Here is a 14,549-nt window from a genome sequence, read left to right on the forward strand (position 1 = left end):
TATACATTTTTACATACTGTGATGGCCTGTGGAACAGTGGGCATGATTATTGGCATTTTTCACGGGTCCTGACAACAGCTTCATGAAACAGCACTTGCTTAGCAATCATCTGCTTACTGGTGGGAGTGATGGCGGCAGGTGGCTCAATGGTTAGCACTGCTACCTCACATCCCCTGGGACCAGGGTTTGATTCCAGCCTCAGGTGACTGTGTGGAGTTTGCACATGCTTCCTATGTCTGTATCGGTTTCCTCCGTGTGCTCCGGCTTCCTCCCACAGTGCAGGTTATGTTGATTGTCTATGCTAAATTGCCTTTTAGTGTCCAGGGATGTGCAAGCAAGGTGCGTTAGCCATGGGAAAGGCAAGGTTACAGGGAAAAGGGTGTGTTTGGAATGCTTTTCAGAAAGTTGGTGTGAACTCTATGGTCTGAATGACCAACATCCACACTGTACGGATTCTGTGATGCTCTGTTTGGCTTGTGCCAGGGCTAGTCAGCTCCTGAACTCATTAAAGCCTTTTTTCCATATATGGACAAAGGAACTGCATTCCAGAGGAGAGGTGACTGTTACTGCCTTTGACATTAAGGCCGCATTTCACAATATGGGTAGAAAGGAGCCAGAGCAAAACTAGAGACAGAGGGTATCTGGAAAAACTAGCTGCTGGTTAGTCATGTCAGTAACAAAAATCAGATGATTGTGATTGTTGAATATCAGTCACCCCATTTGCAGGACACCTCTGTAGAAGTTCCTCAGGTTAATGTCCTAGGCCCAATGGCCTCCAGCACATCCTCCAGTTAGCTTCCTTCCGTCATAAGGTCAGCCGTGGTGATGTTTGTATGGTGTTCACCACTTTTTTAGATACTGAAACAGTTAATGCTCAAGGCAATATCCAGTCTTGGATAACAAGTACCAGCCAAATTCTATCTTCAACAAAATAATCTAACCTCCTTCCCTTGACATTCACTGACGCTACCTTCGTTGAATCTCCCACTACTGGAATTACCATTGACCAGAAGCTGAACTGGTCAGGCTTCATAAATACTGTGTGGTTATAAGATTCTATCAAAATTGTGATAGAATCTCCCCACTTAGTTGGATGAGTGCAGCTCCAGTAACAGTCAAAACTTGAACTTGCTTAATTGGCACTGCATCGACAAGCATTCCCTCTCCCACTGACAGACAGTAACAGCAAGATGTGCCATTTCTAAAATGTACTGTAGAAAATCACCAAGGCTCCTTTGGCAGCATCATAATGCATGGCCACTGCCATCTCGAAAGGCAATAGCATTAGATATACTACCAATTATGAGTTTTCCTCCAAATCTGTCAAAATCCTGACTTGGAAACATGAAATTATTCCTTCACTGTCGCAGGGTCAATCTCCTGGAATTCCTTCCCTAGACAGTGCATCTACCCACACAAAAGGTCTGGTTCAAAAAGGCTCACTCCATCACCTCTAGGGCAACTAGAGATGGACAGTAAATGTTGACCCTGTTTGTTGAACCCACTTCCCCCAAATGAAAAAAAAATACTCACAAGCTTTCAGCTGTCTTCTGGAGTTATTGCAATTCATCTTGAAATTCTCTCAGCTTATTCCATGTACCCAATCTCATCACCCTACATTATTCATGGCACTTTCCAGGGCTGGTCTTCAATCTGTTTGAAACTTTTCTCCCATTGTTCTGCTTGTACCTTGTTGCTTGCAGTCTCATCACATCTGTACAATCAAACCTGAGCAACTTTGTTTCTATTCTTATGAGAAATATATTGATTGGAATGGTTAATGCACTCTGAGTCATGAATTTGTTTGAGTTGATTTTTGATCAGCTTCAGAAGTTACTTTTGCCCCACACCTCTACCCAACAATACACCTTCCCAACTCTTTTCTCTGTCATGCCAAAGCAGTTGATGGCTTCAGTGCTGAAGGAGATTACTGTATAAATAAACTACGTTTAGTATGTTGGCAATTAATGAATTAAAGCTATTTTTCTCTCCTCAGATGATATGAATTGGAATGCATTGGAATGGGATAGAGCTGCAGAAGAGCTTACATGGGAGCGGGTATGTGATCACAAACTCTACTTCAGTTATTCTTTTACTGTAGAGATTTTAAAATTAAAACTGACTTTCTTGAGTGCTTTTAAAAATGTTAATAAAATTAAAATAAACAATTACTTTAGCAGTGAGGGTAAGTGGCAAGAATATATTTTGATTTTAAAAATGCAACTTTTCCTTGACCCCATCACCTAATATAGACAACCCGATCAGTTCTGAACCATGAATTGCATTGAAGCACCTGGGTTGTTTTTCAGGCCTGGGAAGGTTGCCAGTCCCTACTGATAGTGATGGGCATCTGAAGGTGGACCTGTAGTATGCATTTGCCAGATCTGCAGAAGGGTAGTCACTCTTTATGAACAGTTGGAATTTCTCCTCCAAGATAGAAGAATTTTATATGAAAAACTAGTTGTGAGTACTAATTCAAACAGGCCAATTATTAACAGCTCATTTTCGTTTGCATACACATGCACAGACCATATATCTGCAATATAAAATCTGTTAGAGGTGGTTCATGCATCTCTCTTCTAAATGTTTTAGATTGCGTAGGAAATCATATATCTTGTATTTGCCCATAGCATAATACTGCATACTACTTGTTAGTTTGTTAGCAAGCTAAGGTGATGAAAGATATTCAAGCCTTTAAGTTCGCTTCTAGCATGAATTTACAGATAATGTTGAGGATATGTTAATCAAGATTAATTAAAGATATCACTGGTCATCAATGATTTGCTGCCCTTAGATAAGACTGAACTCTTGTAGGAAGCCTAGCTCACATTGTGAGGTTCTGTGAAGGAGCAAAGTGGGACAAGGATGTTAACTGCTCAGTAAAATGAATTGGTCAGGGCTTTGGTGTAACTGGAGCTGAAATAAAATTAACTTGGGATGCAGTGTGAACAACATCTGATATGTCTGTGCGTGTGGGGCCAAGTTAATGAGAATGCAACTGTGTTGCAATTAAGTGCGTAGGGTATTTATACATTGGGAAGAAAGTTCTAAAATGGTCTGGTGGCAGAAAATTTGGGATAACTAATTGGTTGAGAATAATAGTTTGTAATTAGTCCTAATCGTCCATTTTGCTCACTAGTACCTTGATGGTTGCAGGTGAATACAATGGGGTCTGAGAGGTGAGGTGTTCTATGATGACATTTGAGCAGCAATCTTCAATTGCAGGAACTTTTTAAACTTTGTAACAATAGTTGTTTATCTAGTTAATATTATGAAATTTATCACATAACATTGTCACATATAGCCATCACTAATATGCAGCTAAATGTCAACACTGAGTCATTAGAGTGGAGAAAGAAGCTATTCAGTCCATCAAGTTCATGCTGTTTTCTAATATTTTTTCTTTAAGATGCTATGACATGGGTCTTCTATATATTTTAAAGTTAATATTGCAATTTGGGTAATGTTTTGTATGCTATTCAATTTAGAATTGGTTATTTCAAATTGATCAATTAATGGTGTGTTTTTGCATTGCATAAATGCACTTAGTTAATTTGAATTACTGTATAACTCAAAATAAGCTTTATGTGAGGAGTTAAAAATAAATTTCAGGAATCAAGTAGTTGTGATTTAAAACGTGTACTGTTAAAACTCATCCACTTTTGTTTCATAGATGCTAGGATTGGATGGTTCCCTTGTATTCCTGGTAAGTTTTAAAAGGAGTTCCGTATTTCTAATAAGTCATCTTTTATGCATTCAAGAATGGAAGAGAACATTGCAGTACAGGAAACTTTTTATTAACCCCCACTTATGGGGGAAAACCAAGCGTGTACTGGTTGATTCATGAAGGGCTTTTGCCCGAAACGTCAATTTTCCTGCTCCTCTGATGCTGCCTGAACTGCTGTGCTTTTCCAGCACTCTAATCTAGAATCTGGTTTCCAGCATCTGCAGTCATTGCTTTTACCAAGAGGTCTGTATAATCAATGTAAAAATACACACTGAGTAATAGAAATTAATCCATCACTGTTATACTTTATTTTCACCATACACCATATAAGTTTTATTAAAGTAATTATTTAGTACCAGAGAACCTTCTCAGTCACACCCTCAACTGACAACTCTGACATCGCGGAGATTGCGATAATGCGGTAAACCTCGTATTTCAGGAATATAATGTTTGATAGTTTATCGAGATGAATCACTGGGTGCCAGTTAAAACAAAATTTGCTGCACTTGTTAATGCTGTCAACCCATTTATGGCTCAGCAGAAATACACAGAAGAGCTTTTGTGTCTTAAGATTTATTAACTCGTGGTTAAAACTGTATATTCTTTATGCTTAGCTAGTTTAAACCTATTTTGTGCTTATATTATCAAATGTTTTGATAATATAAGCACAATGTTTTGATAATATAGGAGATAAGTAACATGGCCGACTTTATCAAAACAAAAATGGTCCCATTTAGGTCTGTAAATAAGTTAGTAAACTTTATTATTTAAATGTGATAGCTAAAACAGGAATGGTTTAAAAATCATGCTTTTTAAAGAGCTTTGTAAAGTTGTTATTATTTAATCCAAACTGTCATTTTGTATTTTTCTGACAGGAGCATGTTTTCTGGGTGGTTTCATTAAATACGCTGTTTATTCTTGTGTTTGGTAAGTACCTCTTGATCTAGATCTTGTATCTAAATATAAAATCTTCAAACTAGAGTTGAGTAAGTAGTTTGTTTTGTGTGCACATCCACCCATGGGAAGTCAATTATGGTAATGGTTGCATCCCAGAACATGTCCCCAGTTAATAGTCAAGGCAAAAAGTATAAATGTATGAAAGTAATTTATGGATTCTATTGCATTGTCAATAGCAGAGTCATTGATTCAGAATGCAGATCTGGATGGGATGTCATCAATGTTCCTTTTGTACTCATGCATTTTCCTTAAGTAAAGGAAGGAAAAAAAATCTGTTCTACAAGAGTGTAAATAGATATCCTGCAAGAGTTACCAGTGCTTTGGGACTGTGTTTTAAGCCAAATCCCTCCTTGGGCTATGGGTTTATGATGCTGAATACATTCAAAGGGCATTGTTACCCTAGTGACAACATAAGCATCTACTAAAATAATGTTGTCAAACAAGGATGAACAGTAACACTGGTGATGTCACACCACAGGTGGTGTTAGTTTAATATTGATCATGTTTGCTGGACAAGACCTGAGAAACCCACATTGCATTGAGTAACGCAAAAGTAAAAATGTTTTAACTCTGGGCAAATTGTGGAAGCTGAGATGGAAGTATTGAATAAGCTATTTAACAAAGTGATTGTAGAGTCCTCATGGCAAATTATAGCTTGTGTTCACCTGATCACTATCGTTAGATTGGATTGCTTTCGAACTTTTTCAGCATAGAAATTCTGGGAGGTAAGACTCAGTTATTAAAGTGCCATGAGCATATACATTGGAGATATTTTGACTTGAGTCCATCGAAACTCTTAAAACGGGCATCAAATAATGAGTGAATGCTGAAATAACTTGCCTTTTCTCTTGCCTAGTTTTAGTCTGTCCCTCAGTTCACCTGTTTGCTGCAGTGTAGCTCTACAGTCACCAGGCATTCTTTTATGTATTTTTATTGTGATTAATGGTTTTCCACTGATCAAACTATAAGGCCAAACAACTACATTTTATTTCATCCTCCCAAATTTGTTACCAATGGGGATTGCTGCACAACAATCAGGAAACTAGATTCCTGGTTTCCACTCCCATTATTGTGTCTGTATCTGTGTCTGTGTCAAACAATAATCTCGCTGCCTCTGCCTTGACTGAAATCATTTTTTTCGACACCAATTGAAGAATAGAGCACTAAACATTTCTTAAATGTGTGAACAACAAGACGTCTTGGTCTACATTGGTACCAATTACTTTGATAGGAAAGGAAATGTGGTTCTGGAATCAGAATTGAAGGAGCTGAGCAGAAAACAAACAAGCAGGGCCTCAAATATAGTATTCTACACATTATAATCTGTAGGACATGCAAGTGAATACAAAAAGGCAAGAATAAGACAGATGAACATGTGGCTGGATGACTGGTGCAGTAGAGAGATCTTGAGGTTCCTGGGACACTGGTTCTATCTCTGAATAAAATGGCACCTGTACAAACTGAATGGGTTGTCCTGAACGGAGCTGGATTGGATTCCTTGCAGGACATTTTGCTAGTGTTGTCATAAAGTCTTGAACTAACTTGACATGAATGTGGGAAGAAAGACTATTAGAGGAGTACTGGAATGTACACAGTACTTGGAGAGACAGATAGTGCTGGTATAGAGATCAGAAAGTCACTAAGTTACAATGGAGGAAGGGAGAAATTAATGAAGTCTAAATCCAAGTAACTGCTTGTTTCTGTTTGTACAATAAATAAGATTGGGGTGTTATGGGCATAGACTGCCATGTGGAAATATATTGTGGCGGTAGGAGATATTCCTGGGCATAAAGTGTTCTGAAAAGGTAGGGAAGGAAGGAGAGCATTGCAATGATGGCAAAAGTGGATATCCCAATGGGTTTAAAGACAGAATCTATCTCGCTGGAGCTAAGGAATAAACAAATTACTGTGTTTAGTGTAGTCTATAACCATCAGCTAGCAGAAAGATGTAGAGGAACAAATTGGCAGGAAAGCTATAGATATGCCAACGTTATAGAGCGGTTTGAACTGGGGATTTTAATGACCTGATTGTACACTTGGACAGTGGTAGCAGTAAGAATGGAGAGTTAAACATTTCTGGATTGGGTTCAGAAAAGCTTCCTACGGTAGCGTATGTCTAGTCTAACTTGAAACGATGCACCATCCGATCTGGTTCTTGGAAATTACGTGGACCAAGTCGATCAAGTATCGATGGAGGAGCATTTGACAGACTGTATAGGGTGATGGTAGGAAAGAACATTTTCTTAGTGTGGATTATCTAATTAACTGTGGTAGAGTAGAATCAGAAGCTGGCCGGATGGGGTGAAATGAGACTTGTAGTTGAACAATGGAGTGCCTTCATTGAGGAGATGGTTCAGGTTCAGGTCCAGTCCAAAAATATTCTGTCAAAGGGGAAAAGGAGAGCAAAACCACTCCAGTGCTGCTTGAATGAAAAAGGACAAAGAAATTAAAATACAGATAATTACAAATGAGATAAAGACAATTGAGAACTAAGAGGGATGAACTATGGAAAATCATATTAAGATTTGTGCTGCTGCGCTGATACTACTTTTGTCTATACTTTTAGTGTGACTTATTAGAAGTAGAATTTGTGATTACACTGATAGTAATATTAATGCTTTTGTATATTTCAGCATTTTGTCCGTACCATATTGGACATTTCTCGGTTGTTGGTTTGGGCTTTGAGGAGTATGTAAGTACCAATGATATGGTGCGTGTCCTTTGAGGCGATAATAGATAGTTAAACTAAATTCATACAATGTCTTGGTGTTATCTGTAAATATATTTATATTGTGTAAATTAGTACCTGTGTTTGTTTTTTTTTTGATATATGCTGTGGTAGTCCAGGTTACAGTTGTGATTGGTTTTTCCCAGCAAATTGTTGGGAATTTTTGTTTACCACAGGTATTTTGAAGAGTTTGGTGCCACTTCCAAATACTGTGATATATTTTCCACACTGCACTTGTTATTTTGAACAGCTTTATTTAAAAATAAAAATTATTTGAAAAATCTATTTTTTTTTTAAAAATACACTTTTAGTTTCCTGAAAAACTCATGTCTGTTCTGTCATTTTGCCCTTTTATACCATTGGGTTGCCAATAGATATGAATATCTAGCAGGAACACAATGTAGTAATTAGTGTGTCACATTGATTGTGCTGCATCTTGGGTTGAATATTCCTGGCCTCTCCCTTGCTCACTCAATGTCGTTCTCATTTTCCTTCCTATCCCAGATACTTTCATGTGTACTAATATCCCAGTTAGCATTAGCTACCTGAGCACAAACCAGTGATTTAATTTGGACTTTTTTTTTGTCCTCCCCCACCCCATGTAGTTCACTGCATTCTGCCATCATGAGAACAGTATTTCTGATTAATAATCTGTTTTATAACTGAAGTCTCTTGAATTACTACATAGTTGCATTTTCATAGCTTCTAAATTTACTTGAACTATATTTTGAAAAAATTAATTGTGAATATTGTGTATTAAGTTATAAATAATGGAAATACAATGATACCCTCATGCTCAATGGTAATGCTACCATTACAGAACAGTATTAAATCTATTCTTAGACTTAAATATGTGTTTTCATTATGCAAAAAAATTATCAAACAAAAGATCCTATGATTTTTGATCTTTTGGTAACTTTTATTGATCTTTGTACCAATTGTTATTCTTTTTTCAGGTTCAAGCTTCACATTTTGAAGGCCTGATAACAACTATAGTGGGCTATGTACTCCTGGCTATGACTCTGATAATCTGTCACGTATCCTTATTATCAGAATTGATTGTGAACTCCAAGTAACAATGTAGTCTTCATTGCTAAATGGTAACAGTTTAAGAACTCTAAGTCTGACACCATCCAACATAAAGCAGCTTGTTTGACTGGCATCACATCCACTTCCTTGACCAACAAAACTCTAAGTGTGTACTATCTACAAGATGCACTGTAGAAATTCACCATTGCTCCTTACACAGAACCTTTCATACCCAAAGTGATTTTTCCATCCAGCAGGACAAGGGCAGCAGATCCATGGAAACACCACCACCTGCAAATTCCTCTCCAAGCTACTCACTATCCTGACTTGAAGTATATTGCTGTTCCTTCAATGTCACTGGGTGAATGTCCTGGAACTCCCTTACTAACTGCATTAAATGGTAGCCTACAGGACATGGACTGCAGCAGTTCTAGAAGGCAGCTCACTGTCATCTTCTCAAGGGCCACTAGAGATGGTCATTAAGTACTGGCCCAGTCAGTGAAACAATCCTATGAGCAAATGAAAAAAAAGTTACTGAAGATTATACGCCAGTTAACACTGCAGGGAATTCAACTGTGCTGGACTAACCCATTTGAACCATTCAGAAAAGCCTTTCAAGCAATGATGGTTCAGCTCTTTCAGGTTATGCAAATGTAGTGAATTATTTCAGTAGCCTGGTCTTTCTCTTTTATGCTTTGAGTAGAACCAGGTTAGGTCAGACCAGTTTCAGGGTACAATGTCCTGTGTCCTCTCTGCACTACTTTAAAGGCAGCCCAGTAATCAGTAAGGATGGTTATTCCAGATAGATGCCCAAACTTGGCTTAGTTCCCTTGCAAACATAGAGGCCTTGTTTTTGACTGCCTTGCAAAATTGGTCAGTTGCCTAGTCTGTTGTGATTGGAGTTGTTCAACCTTTACCACCACCCACAGAATGCAGTATGCTATTAAACAAAAATCTAATTTGTAGAACCAGAATAAGTAAATGTACTGTCTTGACAACACACCATTCAAGATTAGGTCCACACTCTGATATGGTTTGTTCTCATTGTACTGTTTACATAAAGCAGTATTTTGCGTTTGTTTAACTTAACTGTGAACAGGGCTTGGCTGCACTGGTGAAGTTCCAACGATCCCGACGTTTATTGGGCGTTTGTTATATTGTTGTGAAGGTATTGTTGCATTGTTACAACTATCAATGTGTTTCATCTTAGATCTTTTGTTTGTGTGCTGGTAAATCTTAAAAATACTGTATCCTAATTATGATTTCATATGTTTATAATGTTTTTGAAGGTTTCAGAAACAACTTTTTATTGAAACTCCGCAGTGAAAAGATTTGATACAAAATACAAAAAAGTCCTGAAGGTCTGTCAGAATCTGGGGAGAGAGAAAGCGTATTTTAGGTTGACCTTTCATTAGCACTGGGGGAGATGATGAGATGTATTAGGTTGTAAACAAATCAATGGGGAGAATGGAGAAAAAGAATAAAAGGTCCTGGAAAGCAGGAAAGATTGATGTGGGTTGATGGCGCAAGGCCAAAGGAGCGACGCTGTAACAGGTAAAGAAACAAAGGATGCATCTAGAGGATTGTGAATGACCAAATGCTGAATAGATGTTGTCTGCCAGCAAAAGTAAAGAAAATTAGAAAAACCAAAGCCAGGAAGGAATAGTAGACAAAGGTTATGGTCAAATATTGTTGAACTCTATTGAGGCTAGTAGGCTGCAAAATGCCTAAACAAAAAAGGTATTTTTCTTCATTGGAACAACCTCCAAAAGCTGAAGACAGAGAGCTGAGAATTACAGGCACTGTTTGTTCTCTTCCTTTCAATTGCTTTACAATGTTTTACATCTGTAAACGCAAACTGAAATGTTATATTTCTTCTCAAATATGACCTAATTTGCTGCACGTTTCTATCATTTCTGCTTTTATTCTATTTCCAGTGTTGATTGTATTTTCTTTTTGGCTTCAGGTACAAAATATATTACCCATTGAATTTGTTTTTATTGTCAGTAATAAATTGACCCCAGTAAAATCTACTATGTTCTATTTTGTCATTGCTACCCTCAAGCCTTTAAAAAGGTCATTAGCAAAAACTTCCTTATTATCTTTGCAAACAAAAAAGGTTTTTGTTCATTATCAATGAACAAAGTCCCACGCTAAGGGTATTCTGATTTTAGACCAGGTACGTAAAAATATTTCTGAATTAAATTCACAGCCAGATCATAATTTAGTGCGGCTCCTCTTTAACCGAAAATAATACATGGGTGGCATCCCTCCAGGGTATAGTCTAGGATTTGAGAGCAATCTCTTGGAGATATCTGAGTTTGGATCTTTAAAGTAGTGGTGATAATTTTTTAAATTGCCGCTGAGTTTGGCAACTCACCTGACACAGCACTGCTGTGCATTTCTACGGGAGTCTTCCAAGCCCCTCATTCTTAGAAATGTGCAATGCAACATCTGTTGTGGAATTTGATCATAATGGAGATGGGACATAGAAAATAGGAGACATCTGCCTTTGTCTTCCTTTCTTTTAAAGAACACAGAAAATTTACAGCCTAGGAACAGGCCCTTCAGCCCTCCAAGCCTGAGCCGATCCAAATGTACTGTCTAAACTTGTCGGTCAATTCCTAAGCATTTGTATCCCTCTGTTCCCCACCTACTCATGCATTTATCCAGACGCATCTTAAATGAATGTACAGTGTCTGCCTCTACCACCTGTGCTGGCAACGAGTTTCAAATGCCCACAACCCTCTGTGTGAAGTAATTTTGCCACGTGTGTCCCCCTTAAACTTTCCACCTCTCTCCTTGAAAGCATGACCCTTCATTATTGAATCCTTCACCCTGGGAAAAAGTGCAGTTGCTTTGAAAGCTTCTTTTCTCAAAGGTCCCAAGTAATGCAACAGCTTATAAAACACCAATTACTGCTCCTTGAATTTGAGAAAATCTGCTCCAACAATGAAAGTACCTCCAAAAGAAAAGCAGCTCTTACAGCCACAATTTTTTTCCTGTCCTCCATTTTGGATTACCCACAGTTGCAGCTAAAAGAATTATAATTAATAAGATTTGCTCAAGTGTGCATAATAGAGTTGTCTAATGTACTGATGGAGATTGTGTTTAACCAATAATGTGTCTTCATGTATATTATACAGAACATCATGGTTTTTTTAATTTAGGTGTCCTTGCTGGTAGTTGTGGAAATTGGTGTTTTCCCTCTGATATGCGGCTGGTGGCTTGACATCTGTTCACTCGTAAGTTGCTTCATGATAACTAGCTTTATCAGTGATTCATTGCAACAGTAGTTCTCAAAAGTTTTATCCTGTATTTTAAAAAAAGTGTTTTAATCAAGTATGTTTTTGATTTGCTGTTAAACTTGTTGCACATGCTCATTTTCAAATCCCATTATAACCTCACTCATTCCTGTATCCATAACATCATCCAGATCCACGATCTCTGCACTACACCAGTCTGGTCTCTTGAACCCACCTGATTTTAATCTCCACTGATGGAAAACCTCAACAGTCTTAATTACCCAGGAGCATCTTAATGGAAATTTAGCTCTGTCATTCTTGAGTAACAGGCACTCTGGCTCATCCATTTGCCCATATGTTTCTGTATTGACAGTGACTGACCATTTCTCCACCCCACCTGCTGTTAAATGGAGCCCAGCTGTGTTAATCTGAGTGAAGAACATTTTAGCTACTTGAGCTCCTCAACATGTGCAAAATTAGCTAATCAACACTTAGATGTGATTTAAGATCATTTAAGTTGAGGCTCATGTTCGCAATATTCTTATTCCAATTAATTTTTTGTATTGGGGTAATACTTTTCTTTTTGACAAGACTAACTGTATGAAACTTTCTGTGGACCCCTCTTTAAAATGCCTGCTTCAAAAGATGACATGGACTGAATGGTTGGCTGAGCTGAGAGCCAGTAAGAGAGTTTAGGTCCAGGATTGTTTATGCTGTCTTGTGCTTCTCTAGTGCATTCTGGAAAGAATTGATGTTTGATATGCCTCAAACATTTTCAGTCAGCCTTGGTATTTTTTGGGATGGATAGCAAACTGTTTTTTGGATTCTTCTGCAAGACTGTTCTGACTCTGTACTGGGTCTTCTGTTGAACCCGCCTCGATGTGCTTGTCATTTAAATGAACAACTGATAAACGATTGCTTTCTTTTGCTTGAACTCTGACATGTAATTGAATTCTGCATCCTTACAACATACTTTATGGCATATCTCAGAACAGTGTCAGTGTACAAATGTATAATTTAACCTGATTGTGTTACACTTGCACGAATGTTGCAAATCCACGGAAAAAAGCTGTCTGCTCGCAACAAAAATTAAGGACTTTACAAGCCTACAGGAAACTAGAAATAAGATTTCATAATTTCAGATTTACTGAGCGAAAAGAAAGCTAGCATTTGTAAATGAAGCAATGACACATCTAAAAGGACTATTAGGTTCTTAATAGTGAAATGGATATTGACTTTTAATCATTGTTTGCCTGGATTAAAAAGTGTATTTTTAAAAATGGGGCTATCATGAAATGTAGATTAGCTGCAGTGATGGGTCTGATATTTTGCTGATTTTAATCTGCTCCAGGAAATGTTTGATGCTACATTGAAAGACAGAGAGCTGAGTTTTCAATCTGCGCCTGGAACCACAATGTTCCTCCACTGGCTGGTGGGGATGGTCTATGTGTTCTACTTCGCATCTTTCATTCTTCTACTCAGAGAGGTGAGCAGATGCTAATTCAGCCATCATAGACTTGAAGTTCTGGTGGGATTTCTGTAATGAAGTTATTGATTCCGACACTCCTTTTAGGAGATGGTTGAAATGTAATGGCAACACAATCATGGCCACCTTCACAACGTTTCTCAATTCTGCTTCAGTGCTTGAGTGCCTTGCCTGTGTCTCCTTGTTGTGTTATGCTTATATCGTTTGAAAACAGCTTGATTCTGCAACTTGTGTGTGTTCTCAGCCGAGTTATAGTGTGTCAAGCTTTTTTTTGAGTCAGGTGTCTGTCGCTGAATTGCAACATTTTTCTTGCCTTTAGATAAGCCATGCACTGAGGTTTTTCTTGCTCGATGAACAAATATTGTTCTTTTATTTTCTGAGCTAGGCATTCACCAAGAGGTTCACTAGTGCTGTTGTGCAGGGTCTAAGTTAATTTGGCAAGGTGGTGGGCACTAGATTGCACAATTAGAAAGTAGAAACAAAGTAAAAATATGGATTAGGTAAGTTGGAGAGCAGCACATTAAGAAATAGTATGGTATTTGGAGGCATGAACAAAATACAAAAATTTAAATATTGCTGGAAAAAGACACTTTTTTTTGTCTGCAAGTCATTGTTGCATAGGATTTTCAGTCGGGCTTGCAATATGGTGCACTTATGTGCATTGGAAGTGACATAGTTAATGTTCAAGGCCCTGTTCTTTGCAGAATTGTCCTCAGTAAAGGCCTCACCTTTATCCGACTACATTCCTGGATCAATACATGCAGCACACAATGCGACATTGAACATTTCTTCCTCCTCCTGGCTTACTTTTTCCATCAAGACTCTGCCCCCCCCCCTCCGAGGATGACGACTCATGCCTCCAACACACACCATTCACCTGGACACAGTGCTGGCCTGTTACCCACCCTCGACCTCTTCATTTCCAACTGCCATTGTGACATAGACCACCTCAACCTGTCCACCCCCCTCATCCACTCCAACTTCTCATCCTTGCAACATGCAGCTCTTCACTCCCTCCCCTCCAACCCCAACATCGCCATCAAACCAGCAGACGGGGGGGGCACTATGGTAGTTTGGTGCACCACCCTCTCTACGGCTGAAGCTTGGCACCAACCCACAGATACCTTCTCCTACTGCACTCTCTACCACAGCCTCACCACCCATCACTAAAATGTCTTCTCCCAGACCATCCACAGCCTCATTACCTTTGGGGATCTCCCATTCAATCTCATAGTCCGGGAACCCCGCACTGCCCAATTCTACCTCCTATTCGGAATTTACAAATCTGACTGCCCATGTTGACCCATTATCTCAACCTGCTCCTGCACCACCGAACTTACCTTTGCATACTTTAATACTGTCTGGTCCCCCTTAATC

The 14,549-nt window shown here is 38.5% G+C and overlaps 1 protein-coding gene across 2 annotated transcripts in view; it reads left to right on the plus strand.

The window, feature by feature from the left end:
* marchf6 (membrane-associated ring finger (C3HC4) 6) overlaps positions 1–14,549 on the plus strand; it is a 99,315-nt gene that overhangs the window by 60,354 nt on the left and 24,412 nt on the right. For both annotated transcript variants that reach the window (XM_072560650.1, XM_072560651.1), the window contains exons 8-15: positions 1,997–2,058; positions 3,674–3,706; positions 4,603–4,654; positions 7,318–7,376; positions 8,369–8,449; positions 9,541–9,609; positions 11,612–11,686; positions 13,038–13,172. In XM_072560650.1, coding sequence (XP_072416751.1) covers positions 1,997–2,058; positions 3,674–3,706; positions 4,603–4,654; positions 7,318–7,376; positions 8,369–8,449; positions 9,541–9,609; positions 11,612–11,686; positions 13,038–13,172 — 566 coding nt within the window. The remainder of the gene's footprint in view (positions 1–1,996; positions 2,059–3,673; positions 3,707–4,602; positions 4,655–7,317; positions 7,377–8,368; positions 8,450–9,540; positions 9,610–11,611; positions 11,687–13,037; positions 13,173–14,549) is intronic.

The sequence above is a fragment of the Chiloscyllium punctatum genome, chromosome 41, assembly GCF_047496795.1.
Source record: "Chiloscyllium punctatum isolate Juve2018m chromosome 41, sChiPun1.3, whole genome shotgun sequence".
Taxonomy (NCBI): Eukaryota; Metazoa; Chordata; class Chondrichthyes; order Orectolobiformes; family Hemiscylliidae; genus Chiloscyllium; species Chiloscyllium punctatum.